The sequence below is a fragment of the Littorina saxatilis genome, linkage group LG3 (genome assembly GCF_037325665.1).
Source record: "Littorina saxatilis isolate snail1 linkage group LG3, US_GU_Lsax_2.0, whole genome shotgun sequence".
Lineage (NCBI taxonomy): Eukaryota > Metazoa > Mollusca > Gastropoda > Littorinimorpha > Littorinidae > Littorina > Littorina saxatilis.
In genome coordinates this window covers 40,683,181-40,703,330 of record NC_090247.1, presented here as the reverse complement: position 1 = coordinate 40,703,330, position 20,150 = coordinate 40,683,181, and the positions used below count along the sequence as shown (strand labels likewise).

The following is a 20,150-nucleotide window of genomic DNA, read 5'->3' as shown; positions in this document are numbered from 1 at the left end:
CCCATTTAGGCGAAATCAGCAGCGTTTTGCCGAAAACGCGTAAAGGCTTCCAACATTTGCCCATTTTGCGAAATCGGCAGCCAATATTTTGGTTTTTAAGTTCTCAAATGCCTTGGATATCATCACACTTAAACAGCTAGATACTCAAATTGATAAATTTAGCAATATTCCATAAGTTATGGCAAGTTATGTCAAAAAGTGTAGTTTTCGTGCATTTCCGGAGTTATGCTCGACACAGGCCAACACAGACCATAAAAACCATCATAGGGAGGTAAAGTAATGTTAATGCAATGTTCTGATGACACAAAAAGTAACGGACTGGCTGCTGCTTTTGCGCAGTTGACACGTTCAAGAGCAGGCCATTACGCATTTTCGGCAAAACGCTGCCGATTTTGCGTAATTGGCAGCGTTTTGTCGATTACGCGTAATGGGCAAACATGTCGACAATTCCGTGAATTCGGCACGACATATATACACGTTGATGTATGCAGCACCGACAGGGTTTGCTATTACGTGCATTTCTTTTCATGTGAGTGATCATGTTGACAACCACAAATCGAATCAGGCTTGAATACACAATACAAACATCCTTTCACTAGTTGGACACGTCAAAACTCAGCAGCCTTCATGCATGACTGCTTACTTTGTATTTGCAGAGTGGGATTTATGTGTTAAATCAATGATTCAAGTGAAACTATTTTCAGTCTGGTTAATTCATTCAACAAAATAAGCTCAGACTGCACAGAGAGCAGCCAAGCTGTTGATTTTGGGTGAGTGTTCAAGTGAAAGGATGCTATCATTCCATGAGAAAGACTGTCCGGTACATCTGTGCCTGTGAACACCACCGTGTACGCGGTAAGCGCAGTATCTTTGCACCAATCATCCCCATACTTGCGCGCCAGGTCGGCAAGACAGTGATGGGATCGTTAGCACTACTGACAAAAGATCATTGGAACCCTGACAAGTGATCAACATGGCTAGAGTATCTCCGCCCGACGGTTAAAGACCAGTTTAACCAGTCGGGGAGGAGGGTAAAAGAGACCAGCCAGGGGGAAAACAATGCGTACAAATTGATAGAACGGCTCATTCGCCGCATGCTCTCCCCGGGAAATTACCCGAATTTGTCAAAGAAGACACTGACACTGGCAATGATACATCCCTTGAATACAGGCCAAGGGGTGGAGGATGTTTTGTGACCGCAGCAAATAGTAACTTAGTTCAAACTATGTTTTGTGCAATCATCACTGCACCGACAACCAAAAGATGAAAAGCAACAAGTACAAGCAACTGCTTCTTGCGGTAATCCGTAGCATCCTTATTGGCATTGATGATTCCCGAGAGGAGGGATTGATACATTAGTTCAGTCACGTGCAGACATTTCACCTAAATATTTTCCCTAATAGACGAATTCTGGTCATGACTCTGCTGGGTGTGTATGTGTTGTAAAAGAGTGAATACTCTTGAAATATATGAGGCACGCTTTCCCGCGTGACATTATCAGCCTATCACTAGCGAGTGGTCTGGAAAAGGACAGCGTGTGGAGACACACCCCTCGCTAGTGACTGGCTCATAATGTCGCACGGCAAAGCATGCCTCTTGGAGTATTCCCTCTTTCACAACCCATACAGACCCGACTTAGCCATTATTTCCGAACATCGTCTATCGAGCCCAAAGTAGACTTGCGAAGTATTTTTACGGACAATTACAGTGCCAAAGCTTCGTGCAGCGAGCTTTGTGAAGTTGACTTCTGCAGATTACTTTGGGCCTGTTTTGTAACACAGACTACTTTGGGCAGGTATTTGTGATACAGAATATACTTGGGACATATTTTTGTGACACCTACGACTTGCGTCATGTTTTTTTTTTAACACAGTCTGCTGTCTGATGGCATGTTTTGTAACACAGCCTACCTTGGACATGTTTCAGAGATGATGTACAACCACAAAGTTGCGGCCCTACGGGATGACATCAGCCTGGAAATACTCGATACCGCCTCCAAGGTATGCAATGCGTTATTATAGCCTTTATCGGTTCTTACCGTCTGTGTGTGTGCATTTGTTTCCCGTGGTGATTGCCTGTCACTTCAAACATTGTTTTCTCTGTTGTTACTTTTTTTGTATTTTGTCTCTCGTTTGTTTGTTGAATTGTTCGGATCTCTTGTGTGTGTGTGTGTGTGTGTGTGTGTGTGTGTGTGTGTGTGTGTGTGTGTGTGTGTGTGTGTGTGTGTGTGTGTGTGTGTGTGTGTGTGTGTGTTTTACCTACTCCGCTATTGTAAATAAAGCTGAACGGCTGCATTCTCCTTCTGCTCCTTTTCTATCAGTGATGTGCTTCTGTCCGTCTGTCTGTCATTCTGTGATTGTTATTATGTTTGTCTATCTTCTGTTTGTCTATCTGTTTGTGTATTTTGTTTATCTCGGTGTTTCCCTCTTTCTCTGTGTCTCTGTCTGTCTGCCCTTTTGTCGATCTGTCTGTCTGTGCTTCCATCCCTGATCTCCTTTACTTTAAAAAAAAAAATCCTCATTCCCTCTTTCTGTTGTCCACATTGTTTGCTATTTTAATTGTCCATCTTTGGTACGCATTGTTCGAACATATCGCATGCGTAGCGTGTGCTCGCTTCACACTGTCTTACCTTATGTTTGCATGTCAGCTGTTGTTCCTTGCTCACAGTCGCTTTTCCACATATCTCTCTTAATCTTTCTGTCATGTGTTCGTTTCTGTAGCATGAGAAACGAAAGAGCACGAGGAAAGAAGCATGAGCAACTAAGTAGATAACTTAGCATTCAGAAAACAAAAATGAGTTGCTGAGATTTATGCCAAACAAGTCCCCGGGCATCTGGGGCTAATAATGATAAGGGTGTTCATATGGTGCCAATCCTGTACTAGGTCTAAGCGTTTAGAAGACAATTATAGATGGAATTAATGAGCGACCGACTTTCAGCTTCAAAACGTGCGCGTAGACTTTATTTTTATCTATTAAAAGACACTACTCCCCGAACAGTTGATGTGGCTGTTGAGTTATAGTTCTTGCTAATGTGTACCTTTTAATTGGTGACACTTGTTGCAAGGACATCTATGTCGCTTTCCTCTTAACCTTTTTCTTTTACTGGTGTGCAGCCTTTCTAAGTTCCCTTCTATGACATTCTACTTTCTGTGGTTATATTCTGTTTAGCTTGTGTCAGCGGTGTTACGGTTTATTGGTCCTTTTTGCGTAACTATCCTACACGACATTAAGCACATCATTGCCAGCCTGTTTTTCGCTCAGCAGTTGTAGTCTCTTTTATTTCTGACCTACTTGTTCCCATAACCATGCTACTCATAGTGTTTTCCCCATACTGACTTTCTGGTTAATTGATGAAGCAGTTTTACGATGGCTCTCCTGGCTCGTCGATCACAAGGATTTAATAGTCACAGGTACTTGGTTTAGTCCTGCGGTGTCTATTTATATACTAGGTTCGGCAAGCTTAAAAGAAGTCTGGAGCGCCTCTGTTCTGTTTACGGGAACACTTGTGTCGTCTACGGAATCAATAAAGAGGCGTTGTATCAAGTATCTGTTACGTTCATTTATGTACCAGGCTTTTGCTCTGCGCATTTTTTTATCTCGCCGGCATCTGGTTATGCAGATAGGAAGGTATATCAAAGACAGTGTATCGCACTAAAGACCGAACACTTAAGTGCTGTTCACATGTCCGATTTTCAACCGGCTGTCAAGCAACATTTGTCAGCGAGAAGTCGTTCAGACGTAGGTGAGGCCAAATTGGCAATACGTTGTCTATGTAAAAAGCCCCCCCCCCCCTCCTCCCTGATTTTCAAGCGACTCGCAACCCCATTTGAGCACCATTCAACGTTCTAACCGATTTTCAAGTGCCTTTTCCTGACTCGGTCTGGTTTTGAAGGTAAATTTAGCCGACTGTGCACGCTACGCCATTGGCTCGCTTTGTTATACCTCCCGCGGGCCTTGTCAAGAGAAGTCCGGTGAAAATCGGCGACTATTCTTCACCGACTTTGTACTGACAAAACTCGTTCAGAAGTTTGCTTAAAGTCGGTTAAAATGGGCCATGTTAACAGCACTTTCGTGGAATAACATATTTGGATGCACTGTGTTCTTCACGCCGCTTCTGAAAGCGGAACACCATGCACTTTACGTTTCAGTTCCCGTTGTTTTTGAAGTTTTTCCAACAGCTGCATTAGAAGTGGTATCCTGGATTTTTGTGTGGCGAGTTTACAGCGGCACCCTCCAGTAAATCAAGATAAAGTTTAGAGAAAACACAATTTCAATCTCAGAAACGAGAGAAGAGCATTGGTGTCCTGCATAAATCAAGATAAAGTTTAGATAGAGAAAACAACATTTCAATCTCAGAAAAAAAGAAACTTGTGGAGCAAATCGACATAAAGAAAATGACAAACAAAATTGAAATCTCAGCATGCAAGAAAGCAATATCTTCTAATGGCAGTTTCAGTTGTGTGAACTTTGGCGATTTTGTAAACCAAAGGAAATCAAGCTGAAAGGTAAAAGAAGAAAACAAGTGTGTTTACTGGCGCTTTCTCTCAGCGCGAAAGATGGGAAACATGTGGTTGCAGCTGATCTAGACAGACAAGGGGAGGGTCTCGTGTATATATCTACATCTCACCCAGGTAGAACGATCCGCGCGGCAGAAAGACAATACAAAGCTATTACTTTCTCCACAGAGAGCTTCTGGGAGCACTTTTCTCTCCTGTTCTGCCCCTCCTGCCAAACAAATATGAAGTGGTTGCGTTGTAAACCTGTGCAACTGCAGTGTTGGAATTACCATTAGGGCCTATCTTGAGTCTGGCATCACCGTACTTAAAGAACGGCTGTTTACCTCGAGTTTAGCCTTTTATGCGACACTGGCTTTGGTTTTGAATGTAAGTAACAATCGAGGTCTTGAATGAGATACCAGAACAACTAAGCAAACCATGACGTCTCTTCTTGGTATTCTCTCCCATAGAGGAATCTCAGTTTGACGTCAACGTTCGAGACAACGTCACTAAGCGAATGTCGGCGCCACGGACACTTTTTGTCACTTCTTTTGTGCGTCTGCAAAGGAAACGACAAAGAGTTTCGAGAATGACGTTTGTTCAGATGATTTAGTTTTATCGGTCGTGGAACATTACTTGTAAGATCACCGCCAGGGTGTGCATGTGTCGGTGCCATATATAATTAAAAAGCAATTGTTTACCACGAGTTCGTGCTTAACATATCTTCGTTTTTGGATGTGGATAACACTGGTAACCTCTGTCTTTGAGTCGGCTCGAAGTGTTATGGTTGGTGGTGGCGGTGGTAAGGTTGAAGCCGATGCCTGTCGTGATTGTCGTTGTCAGACCGAAACAGGTAGTGAATAGAAGCAAAACTGTTGAGGTCTAGGAGACTATACTAACCAAGTGGAAGACTGGCTAATAATTCATTAGACGGTTGTTTTCTGTCATATGTCCTTCGTTATCGCAATTTGCTTCGCCAGTGTCAGTGAACTCTTCTCAATCTATCATTTTTTTTTTATCGTATTCTACATCTATCATTTTCTGCATACTCGTGCTTTCCACGACGAGTGTAAACATTGTTCGTCCAGTGCAAGAGGCATCCAAATGGAATACTCCTTATCCATTGGTCAACTCAACATACTTCATCAATTGACGTCCTTCCCCTCCACCACATGAATACCCAATAAGCTGGCAGTTCATGCACACACTGCATGCCTTTCTCTGGGCACACGTGTCGCCACTGTTTGAACTAATGATTCTGAAACAATATATTGTAGAAAGAAATTGGGGTGCCACTGAGAGAAAGAGAGAGGGGGGGAGAGGGGGAGAGAGAGAGAGAGAGAGAGAGAGAGAGAGAGAGAGAGAGAGAGAGAGTCCAGTACCAATTCAAATGTCCTGACCCTCACTGCTGCCTCTTGACCGTTGAACCCCTCGGGATAGGGGAGAGAGAGAGAGAGAGAGAGAGAGAGAGAGAGAGAGAGAGAGAGAGAGAGAGAGAAAGAGATACTCTACCTAATTCTTGTATGGGGGTAATACGGTCCAGAGGACGGAGGGACGGCGTACGGATGACGTACACTAACCAGAAACAACAGACTCATCATGAATGACATAATCAGAGTGAGACTCGAGAGAGACAGTGAGAGAGAGAGAGAGAGAGAGAGAGAGAAAAGAGAAAGAGAAAGAGAAAGAGAGAGAGAGAACAGGTGGTACGAGCTTTTCGTTGTGTACACTACACAAATGAAAGGGTCAAGTTGGCTTCAGATACGCCTATAACATTTTAATTTTTTGCGAGTCCATGGATTGATGTATATTGAGTCAGTGCACACGTACGGTCCAAAACGCTTGCTTGGGTCATAGCAAATGCCAACCCAGTTGTAGATTTTGGTAAGTACATGCTGAGAAGTGTCAAGAACTGAGTCGTTACCTGTAAGTTCAAGGCCACAGGGTACCTCCGAGGCAGACGCGAAGTGTGTTATCTCGCGCATCGCTAAACTGTTTCCTGCCATAGGCAGGTTGGTGACGTATGCGTAGATAGGCCGTGTGATAGGAAACAGGAAGGAGATGCTACCATTGTTTGACGATTAAAGATACAGTCTTTAAGGCTGGAGTATACACCTGAGGCCAGATTTCAAAGTTGTAAGGATATTTTAAAAGTGAATTTTTCTGTTAGTTCAAGGTTTGCTTCATCCAGAAAAAAAGAGAATAGGGTTTAACGCGCACATTTTTATTGCGTGCACGTTTCTCCGCTGTCAGGATTGAAAAAGTAGAACGAATCAAAAAGCAAGGCAAATAGCATGGAGAATGTACTCAACCACGTGTTTAGAGTTTGAATATAGCATGTTCAGACACTGATTTTATATATTTTGTTTCGGGAGGGGGGGGAGGGGGGAGGGATTTTGCGGGGAGTTATACCACAGACTTGAGATAGCTGGCTGTTAACTGTATGCCATATGCTTAATAACTAACTCCAGGGGTGGTTGGGCCGCATGGGGTTGATCGGGGTTTCAGATTTACCTATGCCGTCTGTGCCTCAGTGATTGCTTTATCAAAAAACGGTCGCCGTCGGCGCGACTTTAATAAGAGGCGAATGTATGTTTGATGTCTGCACATTATTTCCTTTCAAGGTCATACATAATAAAGTTGCGTTTGATGTATGTTGACAGAGCATTCACCTTTCAAGGTCATACATGATAAAGTTGCGTTTGATGTATGTTGACAGAGCATTCACCTTTCAAGGTCATACATGATAAAGTTGCGTTTGATGTATGTTGACAGAGCATTCACCTTTCAAGGTCATACATGATAAAGTTGCGTTTGATGTATGTTGACAGAGCATTCACCTTTCGCTTCCTGTTTTACCTTTCGCCTTCAGCTGCAGGAGAAACGTAACCCTCCTGATCTTTTTGATATGTCAGACGAATTCCTTCGATGCTGCCGAACTTTGTTTGATCCAAACTGACATAATTGTTCTTTATGGGGTATTCGGTGTATTGCTTTGATATTGCCAAAGTAAGACTGGTCGCAATTTAAGATTTGTTTTATTATTGAAGTGTTAAATGTCTTGTCTCGATACCGCGAAAGATAACTTTGATCATAACTTTTAGTTCTTGTATGATAATTATAGATGTCGGGTCTATACCTCTGATACCGCCAACTTTATGTCTGAGTGTTATGTGTGTGTATGTGTACTTGTTTTGGTCACAAGCTAGCACACTTTGTTCTTATAAGAGATCGTTAGATGTTCTCGGTGCTTCGGTATCACGAAATGTGTCAAGCGCCTTTGGTCAGAAAAAATGTGACCTATCTATATATATATATACGACTTGTGTCTGTGTGTGTGTGTGTGTGTGTGTGTGTGTGTGTGTGTGTGTGTGTGTGTGTGTGTGTGTGTGTGTGTGTCCGCGATGCACGGCCAAAGTTCTCGATGGATCTCTTTCAAATTTGGTGGCCATATTCAGGTACACCCCGGACACAACCTGGTCGATGAGATATTTCAACACGTGCTCTCAGCGCGCAGCGCTGAACCGATTTTGGTTTTTCTCTGGATCCATTCCCAGTAACTCTTCCTTATCTTCTCCAGTGTTTTCAGCGTTTATCTCCCTTCCTTCGTGTGGCGTCAATCCATATTCCCGTTTCTATTTTTAGAAGGTCACTGTCGACAACGCTCAATCCATATTCCCGTTATACTATTTTTAGAAGGTCACTGTCCCGGCGAAGCCGGGTATTACTCTTCTGCAGTGTTTTGCGCGTTTATCTCCCTTCCCGGCGAAGCCTGTACCCGGCGAAGCGGGTATTTATCTAGTATATAATATATAGATGATAGTTCATGTGATTAAAATTGTTTTTTTTAATTTTCTTTCTTCATTTATGTACATCACAAGATTTTTGAAGTAAACTTTCTTGGCTTGCCTTGCCTAAGAAGACTTAAGAAGATATTGCCGTCAGTAAGTTTAGGACAAATAAACAGGAACTTATTACCCTCACTTCCTAGCCTGGGACGGAATGTTACGGCCAGGCCAGTCGTGAATCATAGTCTTTTTAGGCCTCACTCAGGTCCACATGACCGACGAGAGAAGCCTGCCCCACAAACTAAACCAAGAGCAGGGATCTCACCTGTCAAGGTCGTTCGTGGCGCCTGCTGATCGTGGTCGCTATTTAGTGCTGTCTGCTGACGGTTTGATGGCTCTAACAAGTGGTGTGCCACAAGCTAACGAGAAGATGTTGCGTTGAAGGGTATGGACGACATAAGAGGTTGATTTGAGAGAGGTTCGCTCGTGCGACGTGCATTTTCAGAGTGCCAGTGGGCTGTTGTTGGGTACCTCAATTACAAAGGTATAGTGCTCTGAACTAAAACGGGACTTCAAGGTTAAGGCCAAGGTCGTCTGACGTTAGTGGTACTGTAAGCATGATGTTCCTTTTCCAAGTCGCTGTCAGTCGCCTAGGTTGAGATTTCGTTCCTTCTTTCTTTCTGTCAAGGTAAGATTTCAAGAAAAGGCCTTGCCTTAAATCCTTATCATTCTTAAAGAATGTTCAAATCCAAAAACAAAGAGACTGCCAACGTTCCAAATTTTTAGAATAAAAAAACAAGAAAGGTAGGTTGTTGGAACGTTTGTTATTGACAAAACAATACTTTCACAGATATTTCGACCCAACGGTCTTTTAAGTGAACAGACAAACAAATATTCACACAAAACTTATCTTGATAGTTCTATCAGTTTACGTCCACTCGTCAGGAAGCTCATTCATTCGCTCGGCTTTGTTTGTCTGTTCACTTAAAAGACCGTTGGGTCGAAATATCTGTGAATGTATTGTTTTGTCAATAACAAACGTTCCAACAACCTACCTTTCTTGTTTTTTTGATTTTTAAAGAATGTTCAGTTCAGTTAAGTTCTGTTAAATGTTCTTCAATTTTTTTCTTATTTGTATACAATATGTCAGTTTGCTAGCTTGTTTCTTTCTTTCTGTCCGACTTTATTAATATTAATGTAAAGAAAACGATCATTACACTGATGAGTTAAAAGGGGAGGATTCAGTTCTTGGCCGAGTGGACGAACTGTTATCGTTGCATATAATCCTTTAGTAGACGGCTGTAAAAAGTGAAGTCCCTGGCTGTGCTGAGGGGAGAACGACCGAGCAGTGCAAATACAAGCACAGCAAAAATAAAATTCCTTGTGCTTTCGCGCCAACAGATCACGACATAAAATGTGCTGCCGGATACGGGATTCAGCCCCAGCGACTGTCCTGTGTAATTGACCTAGGTATGCTGCCGCATGAAGTTTTTTTTTCTTCATTCTGAATTTTGTCAAGCGTATAGCGGTAGTGGCTTGTTTGGTTGGTATCGAATCTCTCCGAGCTGAAGTAAAGACTGACTAATACAGTAGCGGGGTAATGTGTTTGGCTGAGCTGTCAAGACTGACATGCTAACGGGACTGGTTAATCAACACGGACAGATTGTTGAAACGTCTGACGTCGCCCTACAGGTCGGCCAATCAGATCCGTACCGAAATGGACCGCCACGGGATCGGAGTGAAACGGCCTGTGGCTGTATGCTCAGTGCTGCTTTTGCTGATCAACTTTCAATTAACCGACAAACACCGACACCTATCGCCACAAACAGCCTCAGTTTCAGCTTGGACGCCTTCTCATCAGGCACGTGTTGATCGCAACTGATTAGACAGACGGACGAGCAGACGGACGAGCAGACGGACAGATAGACAGAAACATGGACAAATCAGCCACAAAGCCTTACTGACACGTACACACACGGATAGATAAACAAAAATGCTCCCTCTTTTTTTACATTTAGTCAAGTTTTGACTAAATGTTTTAACATAGAGGGGGAATCGAGACGAGGGTCGTGGTGTATGTGCGTGCGTGTGTGCGTGTGTGTGTGTGTGTGTGTGTGTGTGTGTGTGTGTCTGTGTGTCTGTGTGTCTGTGTGTCTCTGTGTGTGTGTAGAGCGATTCAGAGTAAACTACTGGACCGATCTTTGTGAAATTTTACATGAGAGTTCCTGGGTATGATATCCCTAGCTTTATTTTCATTTTTTCGATAAATGTCTTTGATGACGTCATATCCGGCTTTTTGTAAAAGTTGAGGCGGCACTGTCACACCCTCATTTTTCAATCAAATGTATTGAAATTTTTGTAAAGCAATCTTCGACGAAGGCCGGACTTCGGTATTGCATTTCAGCTTGGTGGCATAAAAATTAATGAATGACTTTAATTTAAAAAATCTGAACATTGTAATAAAACATTTTTTATATAAAACGATCCAAATTTACGTTCATCTTATTCTACATCATTTCTTGATTCCAAAAACATATAAATATGTTATATTTGGATTAAAAACAATCTCTGAAAATTAAAAATATAAAAATTATGATCAAAATTAAAGTTCCGAAATCGATTTAAAAACAATTTCATCTTATTCCTTGTCGGTTCCTGATTCCAAAAACATATAGATATGATATGTTTGGATTAAAAACACGCTCAGAAAGTTAAAACGAAGAGAGGCACAGAAAAGCGTGCTATGCAGCACAACGAAACCACTACCGCGCTAAACAGGCTCGTCAGTTTCACTCCGTTTTGTACAAGCGGCGGACTACGGTCATTGTGAAAAAATGCAGTGCGTTCAGTTTCATTCTGTGAGTTCCACAGCTTGACTAAATGTAGTAATTTCGCCTTACGCGATTTGTTTGTTTTTCTCTCCATCTTTCGTTCACACACGCACGCACTTCGCTCGCTCGCACGCCCGCACACTCATACCCACACACACACACACACACACACACACACACACACACACATGCAGAAAGAAAAATAGAGTTGTCTTACTTCAAGGTTAACTTCATTAGCCGCGAATGTTGATGATTGAATTAGGTAGGAATGCTGCAGCTTTGTCCAAAAATCTATTAAACCTGCTTCGAGTTGCTCAATTTAATACGGATCGTCGAGAGACCGAGAAACAGATGTGCTTTGGCTTCATTTTCAAGTTGATGTTATGCTTTCTCTTGTTCAAAGGCGCGCTGGAGGTCATTAAAAAAGAAAGGAGGAGAAGGAGGAGGACAGAAAAAAACCGAACTGACTGGAAATTCTCAGTTTTTTGTTCTCCGGTTGTTTTGAGGAACCAACAATGATAATCATTGGGGTATGCACGTTAAAGATCCCACGATTGAATGAAGGGTCTTTCCTGGCAAAATTGTATGGGCGTAGATAAAAATGTCCACCAAAATACCCGTGTGACTTGGAATAATAGGCCGTGAAAGGTGGCTGCAGCGCCTATAGGCTGTTGATCTACTGGCCGATGTGAATGCGTGATATATTATGTAAAAAATTCCATCTCACACGGCATAGGCGCTTTGAACCTCGGATAAGGCGCTATATAAATACCAGTTATTATTATTATAATCATTGTATTTACGTGGAGCCTGGATTATACACAACTTCATACTCTGTGAACTCTCGCTTTAAGTCATGTTACAAGCTTTTTCATATATGACAACGCATTACCACACCAGTTTTTATATATCGTGTGTGTTTTTATTCTATGTTGAGATGTTACTTATAGTGAAAGAGAGTGAGACTGGACGACGAATAGAAGATTTACATCAGCCAGGAACAAATGGCCCCTGAGGCTGCTTTGGGAACGGAGACAATGACAATGACAATGACAATGACAATGACAAATTCTTTATTAACGAGAGTAATGGCATAAGCAAACAGGTGCTTTTTTACATCCAGCCCTCGCCCATGGGAGGGTTTAATCTAATGATGATACGTTTTAAAATGTTGGAATATCAATTAAAGAAGTAATAAAAACAAACGACAAACAAGCAAACGATTAACAGACTAAACAAACAAACAAAAATATACATACAAACGAACATGACATATTATTGTCAAAGGTATAATGAAAACTGTTTCAAGCAGCAAAAAACGTGTGAAACTTCGAGAGAAGAAAAAAATCCGTGAAACTGAGGAGTCAATGAAGCAACTACGTTGCAAGAGAGAGAGAGAGAGAGAGAGAGAGAGAGAGAGAGAGAGAGAGAGAGAGAGAGAGTGAGAGAGACAGAGAGACAGAGAGACAGAGAGACAGAGAAAGATCCTCTATACCTAATTTGTTTAAGGAGGTACAGCGGTTCACAATACGGCGGGACGGCGTACGGAGGACGTACACCAGCCAGAAACAACAAACTGATCATGATGTCGTTGGCTCGGGCACAGAGTGGAAGAAGCAGGTTGCGACGGGAAAATGCAAAACAAAGGTGTTGGCACTGATACAAGCATCTGGAGGTTTCAGTCACGCCGCTAGACCTGTCCAAACCTCATTCTCCTTTTACGCTTGTTTTCTGACCTCGGAGGCAGGCTTGTTCAGTCTTGCTCATACAAGATATTTATTTTCTGTCCAGGCTCTTTTTGTGGTTCTGAAGAGTTTTTAGTTTCTTCTTTTAAGACAGAAAAGGGAACACACATGATGGATCAGTGAAAGCGTTGCTTTGGGTGTTTTTTGTTTTTTTGTTTTTTTTACTTCATCGTCTTAATCTTTTAATTTTGTGTGTGCACAGTGTATTGTTTTTGTCGTTACTCAGTTCTGGTGATCACATTACTCTGACAGATATCCAAATAACGAGGCAAGCTAGGTCTGGTTTAAACTCTTCATTTACAAGTTAATGAAGAATAACTTAGAATGATCGTGAACATACTTGATCAACTTCTCAGATTCAATGTAGAGAAGAAGTTTGTACCTCACGCAAGATCTTTAAAGTGGGCACAAAATGCAAACACTTTCCCTTTTCACCTCAAATTGGCGCAGCGAGCTTTACATAACTTGCCGCGGCTGTAACAAGACGAACTGATAAACAGAAGGAGAAGTAGAAAAAAAGGAAGACAAAGAAGAAATGGCTTGATTAATACTCTCTCTTAACAATCGCAGTTGGGAGGGTCATGGATAGTTTGTCGACCTGCGAACATCAAACTTATCTGCAGAGCATCTCTCCTTGAGCCTGTATCACTGACAATAAACAGGGATCCGAACTTCCGGCCGGAAAACTTCATCCGGTTGCGCGCGCATCCTCTTCCAATAACAATACTCTTTTGATGAAGCACCGTATCTCTGCAAGAACTCCTTGGTATTATACCTACGTCTTTTACACAGACCATGAGAGGGCGGGGTTACATGCGCGTGTTTGAAAGGCGGAGGAGTCAGGGGCGGAGAAGGAAGGCAAGTCAAGTCCCGGGGTGCTTGACTCTTTGTAGTTTGGCCCAGAGAAAATATCAGCATGCCACGAAGTTTACAGACGGGAGGTGTAGGTATGGTGGTCTTTTTATGCGGTAATGTTCCTTTAGGGGGTTCGCTTATGGCTCAGCTTGAAACATCAGCAGGTAGTTTCTTATGGCTGGCGTCAAAGATAGCACGGGGCATGCTGCTTTGATTGCAAGAACAACAGAACCGAGTTCTTTGGTGACAGCAGGCATGTTAAAGTGAGCCCTGCAAGGCAAATAACTCTCATGCACACGTCCGCTTTCTTGCGCCCGTAATACCGCCTCGAGACATACTAGTGTTGTTGTTTAACACGGCGTAAGAAAGAGAGACAACAGGACTCAGGCCGCATGACAATAAAAACAGGAATAAAACAGCAAACACTAAGCGAAACGTGCAGACAGATCTACCTGGTGTTGGACTTTTTTGTATGGCACAAAATTGTCTATACTATCTGTCAAAACCAAAGGCTGGCACGTGTGTGTCCAACGACTACGCAACGGATCAAACTATTACGACGACGAGTACGACAAGAGGAAGAAGAAGAAGACGAAGAAGACTGAAGGAGGAAGACGTTATCTTATGCTGTCGGTTAGAAACAGCAATGATAGCACTGAGTCACAGCTTCGAAGCACCTTGGAGTTCATATATAACTACTTTATACAATGAGAAGCTTTTGAGCGGTTTGGATATGACAGACGCTTACGTTAATAAGCGCAAAGAGAGACTACGCCAGACATAGCAACACGTACCCTAACAAAAGACACAAAAGACATAAAACAAAACGATTCACATGAACAGAATGAGCCTGGGCAGACATGGAGCGTTTGATGGATAGGCCAGACCATGTCAGGTATTTCCCTATTTGTTAGTTTGTGTCAGTGAAACTTATCTGTATGTTTGTCTATGTTATACTCGAGAGAAGTATAGAGAAAAATGGTAGTCCGCAAAACTCTCTCTCTCTCTCTCTCTCTCTCTCTCTCTCTCTCTCTCTCTCTCTCTCTCTCTCTCTCTCCAGTTCTCACAATCTCATCTACACGCTTATCCACCAATGTAAAAGAGAAACGGATGAGCCTTAGATGAATGGGTCTTGTCAGTGATTTAGTGCGAATATTACCTCCTCACCCCCCGTTTTGACATGCATCCCAATACTGGTGTGACAAATGACGTGAAATACGTTTTGCCAATGGTTAAGCGGGAACATTGCCATTTTTTGCCACTTTTTCACATACGTCTTTTTTTACCAGAGTGACATGCAACGGGGAAAATGCTATTTGTCACAATGATGCGAAAGCAATTATAAAATGAGCAGTAGTGTTCTTTTTCCCTGTGGATATGCCTGAACGGTGAAACCCTTATTTACCTCCAGCGACGAATCGGCAAGAGTATGGGGCTGTTAAACGGGTTGTGGTAACTCGGTGTACACCTGGGATGAGCACGTCAGGTGTGTTTTTGGTCGTCAGTGCGGTTTTCCACATGGGAGGGGGTGGGGTGGGGGTTGGTTGGGTGGGTGGGGGGGGGGGTCCGAGCTCAAAAAAATTATGCAAGGAAGTAGCGAAGGTTGTTTTTGTTGCAAGGTCGGTAAAGAAATGTATAAGAACACAAGAATGTATGAATGACAAAGAAAAAATGTTTATTTTTGAATGTTTTATGTATGTTTTATTACGGACACAAAAGCTCAGCAATGCAATTTCTCTTTTAGAGATTAATAAAGTTTATTGTATTGTATTGTATTGTATTGTAAATGTGTCGTCAAATGGAATTTATCTCATTGTTTCTGTATCAAATGAAGATGTATGTTTGAGCATAATCAAATATCCCGAGATAGGCTTAGTTTATAATTTGAACGAGCATGGAGATTAAACATGAGTTGTCAGTCTTCTTTTTATGGCAATTGAGAGTAAACAAAGAACAATGAATGTCCAACTTAGGCTTGTAGCGTGAATCTGCTTGAACGCGGTTGCCATCCAGCATGCTTTCATCTCTCTGATTTGTACACTGTGGCTCTCACCAATCCTCCAGCCAAAGAATATATCATTGAGTAACCGCGCTACAAGCGAACAGAGCATGACAACCAATGTGTTTGTAGACATCATGACTGAGCTAGCATGCATGGTCTTATCTGCATGATGTGTGTGCTTGCTGCCCGCATCCACCAGCGAGGCAAATACAACCAGCATGCACACGAACAGCAAATAGTGAATGTCCTACCAACAAGTTTTGACGACAGCATCACAAGGCTCAGCATGAACAGAGCTACAGCGCATGGATTTATCTATCTGCATACTGTGTGGATGTCTAGCCCACGTCAACCCTCAAGCCAAACAGGACGTCTGAGCATGTGTGCTACCGGTGAGTGACCAACCAACAACATTTATTGTTGTTGTTTTTTGACAGCAGTACTCAGCACTGTCGCAAATACTATGCATCATGGTTGTGTCTGCATAATGTGTGGATTTGAAAACCCTCACCAAACCCTTTGGGCAAGCACGACCTCTTCTAAGCATGTGTGCGAACAGTGGATGGCCAAGCAATATTTATTTTATTGACAGCAATTATTGAGACGAATACAATTACCAGGCATGCCTGCGTCTGTGTGCTGAGTGGATTGCTGCCCGCAACAACCCTTGAATCGAAGATAACACCATCTGAACATGAGAGTTAATAAATGTACGAACAATATTTGTTGCCAACATAAACTCTGAGCAGGAAAAGTACAGCCTGGGTCACAATGCTTGGTTGTTTTCGCATTTCGTGTGGATTTAATATATTATTTGTCAACCCTCGAGGCAAACACGCCACTCCAAGATAGCATCGGCATTAACAGGAACTAAGAACTGTCTAACCAACACGTTTTGTATATCTAGATAGAGTCACTGAGCAGGAGTATACCATCTACGCGATGTCGTATCCGCATGGTATGTGTGCGAGTTGCCCTCGGTCAACCCTCGAGCATGACACCACTAACAGCGAGCAACAACAAGACTATCTGAAACAATATCTCAACCTTTGCTCTCTTCCTTTGTCGAGCAGATGGCCGAGGAAACGCTAGAGCGGCACATCAAGTGGGCCGACGGCTTCGTCCTCATGTTCTCCGTCACGGACCGCGCCAGCCTGGAGGAGGCGCGACGCCTGAAAGAAGTGGTCTACGCTCACCGCCACGCCGAGATCCCCATCGTGGTGGTGGCCAACAAGTCTGACCTGCTGACCGCCAGGGCCGTCACTGAGGACGAAGGGCTGGACCTGGCCGGCGAGATGGACTGCCCCAAGTACGAGCTGTCCGTGGCAGAAGGCTACGCCGCTGTCGGGGAGACGATGGAAGAACTGCTGTGTCAGTTGAAGAGGGAGTACGTCAAGAGCGTCACCATGGGCATGTCGCCGTCTGCGGCGGGCCAGGGGTCCACGCAGGGCATGGAGAAGCGGTCTCGGCTGTACAACATGAAGAAAGCCCTTAAGAAACGCATCGTGCGAAGTCGCAGCGATACGTTTTAACAAGGGGATGGATTTGGTGTTTGTGCGGTACACTCCAGATGTAGCCACGTGGAAGTGACGTCACATACTGAAAGAACAGTGAACATTTAGAGATTCACACAGCGTGACGACGAAGCTCTCACGGGGCTGAATCTGGATATTGCCGGTGGTGCTGCAGGGGAGAACTGTTTTGCCTGGTGAACTTTCAGTAATGCAAGTGGACGTTTTAGATTTTCGGAGGGGATCTGTATTGCCTGTGGACATTGCTGTGACGGTGTGTGAACAGTGTATTGCAGTTGTTGTGGTTTGAAATGATACCTTTAAGCTGTTTTCGCGACCTCGTATTGAGCGATACGTTTTTGAAAAAGTTGACGGATTTAGTGTTGCTTAGTTGTGAAGCTGTTTTGCCTTGTGAACTTGCTATGATGGCGTGGAAGCGAAATCGTCTTGCGTTGGTTTAGTTTTTGAAAACGAGACTTTTATGCTGTTCATGCGACCTCGTATTGCAACATAACGTTTATAGGACATTGACGATTGTGGTATTGCTTTGGAGGAGAGCTGTTTTGCCTGGTGAACTCAGAGCGATGCTCTGTATTAGCAAAAATGTATTGCATCGATGCGTTTTTGTTGTAATTGCATATAACTTGGACGTTTTTCGTGTTAAACTCGCACTGATGGATTTAGACTTATTTGATAGCATCTCTTACAGAGAGCTTTTTTGTGTGATGAACTCATATTGACGCTGTCAGTGCGAACTTTTTATAACAGCGAAATATGTTTTTGACGTTATTTCATGTTGCTTGAACAAGGGGAGCTGTTTTTGACAGAGAAAATATAGTGGATTATGCTGTTGAAGCGAACTCATATTGCAGTGATTTGGATTTAGAAACGGTATGCTCTTGTCCGAAACAGCGTTTCGACTCAGCGGAATGATTTTAAACGATGTGGCCTCTTTTTGTAGCGGTGTGAGTTATACAACGGTATAAACTTCATTGATGTGTCCAAAAGGGCGCACAGTTGCGCAGTGAAAGGATTAAAATCGATCCTTAGTCGTGTAAAATAGTACAAAGTACGCGTATTGTGTTGACTTGTCTTAAAGATACTGTTCTTCCAGAGTGCGTGACAATGTTCATCTGTCCATACATTGACATGGAATAAGAACAACTTTTTATTTAAACACATACCAACAATAATCTGCAGCTTAGCTACATTCTATACGCAGAGAGGAAATACTTTGCTGAGTTGATGTCGCAAGTGGCACCCAGTGTCAGCCTGTGGCTTTAATTCAGCAAAACAAGCTCCATTCAGCACAGGACGAGGCCAGGCTGCATGTGGATTGTTGGCCCATGTCTAAGTTTTTTTGTGTTTTTTCCCATGACAATAAAGTTTATTCGTATATTCGTATTCGTGTTCACACACACACACACACACACACACACACACACACACACATTCTACATGATGGTCGACATTCATTCGACAGTTGTTGTTATCAAGCAATGATCGCATTGCATCATGGATTGTTGGCCCATGTCTAAGTTGAAGTATGCTCTTATATGCCACGTACAAACCTGATCAGGTCTTTCGTTGTGAACATGATCATGTACAGGAGAAGTACCTGCCAAAAGTACAACCCATAACATTACATTGACGAAGCAAACTGTTCATCTGGCAATGTATTTTTGTAGACATGTTTGTTTTTGTTTTTGTCTACCCGTTTTTAAACCGCTTCTGCGGTTGAAGTGACACGGTTTCAGTGAAGCGAAGCACATTAGTATAGTGTATTTGTGTGGTTTGGAAGAACCGTTTGAGTTGCGATAAAAACAGCGTACCCTGTGAACTGGACTTGTATTGTAAAGATAACGTCCTTCTTGCGCAGGCCACCTTGTAAGTCAGCACAGACCTGTCCCGAGTGTTATGCGAGATAAGAGCAACCTTCCACTTTGTCACATAACACAATTCCACAATTTGATATTGCTTGCAAGGGAGCTGTTTTTGATAGAGAAAATGTAGTAGAATAGGTTCCATAAGAAAATTTCTCACTGTTGATGCCACTAAAACTTTCGTTACATCCTGCATTCTGTCCAGATTAGATTACTGCAACTCCCTTCTCATAGGCTGCCCTGACTCCACTCTCCAACCCTTGCAAAAAGTACAACACTCTGCTGCACGTCTCATTTTCAGAGCACAGCATCGACAACCCTGCACTCCTCTCATGAAAGAACTTCACTGGCTTCCTGTATCTGATCGTATTAGGTATAAAGCTGCCTGCTTCTGCTACAATATCATCTCTGAATCGGCACCTGCCTATCTTTCTGAACTGGTCTCCCTCTACACTCCCTCTCGCACCCTTCGTTCTTCTGATGATGCTCGACTTCTCCGTCAAGGTCGCTTTAAACGCAAGGCTCATGGCTTCCGCACGTTTTCGTATTATGGACCTCAGTTATGGAATTCACTCCCCTTTCAATTACGTCACTCTCCATCCATTTCATCTTTTAAGTCCAATTTGAAAACTCACTTGTTCCAACAACATTACGGATAGTTCCTTAGTATAGAGTCTGGGGATGTGAGATGTGCATGATGTGTATCTGACAGTGATTGTATGATTTTTGTATACATGTATTGTTGTCACGCGCTTTGAACTTCTGATAAGGCGCTTTATAAATGCCCGTTATTATTATTATTATTATTATTATTATTATTATTATTATTATTATTATTATTATTATTCTGTGCCAAGTCGGATGATTGTGTGTGTGCTGAACTTATTTCGTAACGAGCACCGGTATCGGTCTGCAACATCAAATCAGCAAACATTTTCCACTCTGAATGCAGAGAAGCTATCGAGTTTTGGAATGTCCTGGTGAAGGAACGCTCTTATCCCGTGTAAAAGCCTGGCCATATCAATGGTGGTAAACACG

The 20,150-nt window shown here is 42.8% G+C and overlaps 1 protein-coding gene across 2 annotated transcripts in view; it reads left to right on the top strand.

The window, feature by feature from the left end:
• Nucleotides 1–18,625, top strand: part of LOC138962366 (ras-related and estrogen-regulated growth inhibitor-like) — a 102,324-nt gene extending 83,699 nt beyond the window's left edge. For both annotated transcript variants that reach the window (XM_070334164.1, XM_070334165.1), the window contains 2 exons: nucleotides 1,927–2,000; nucleotides 16,792–18,625. In XM_070334164.1, coding sequence (XP_070190265.1) covers nucleotides 1,927–2,000; nucleotides 16,792–17,250 — 533 coding nt within the window. In that variant the 3' untranslated portion in view covers nucleotides 17,251–18,625. The remainder of the gene's footprint in view (nucleotides 1–1,926; nucleotides 2,001–16,791) is intronic.
• Nucleotides 18,626–20,150: the final 1,525 nt, after the last annotated feature.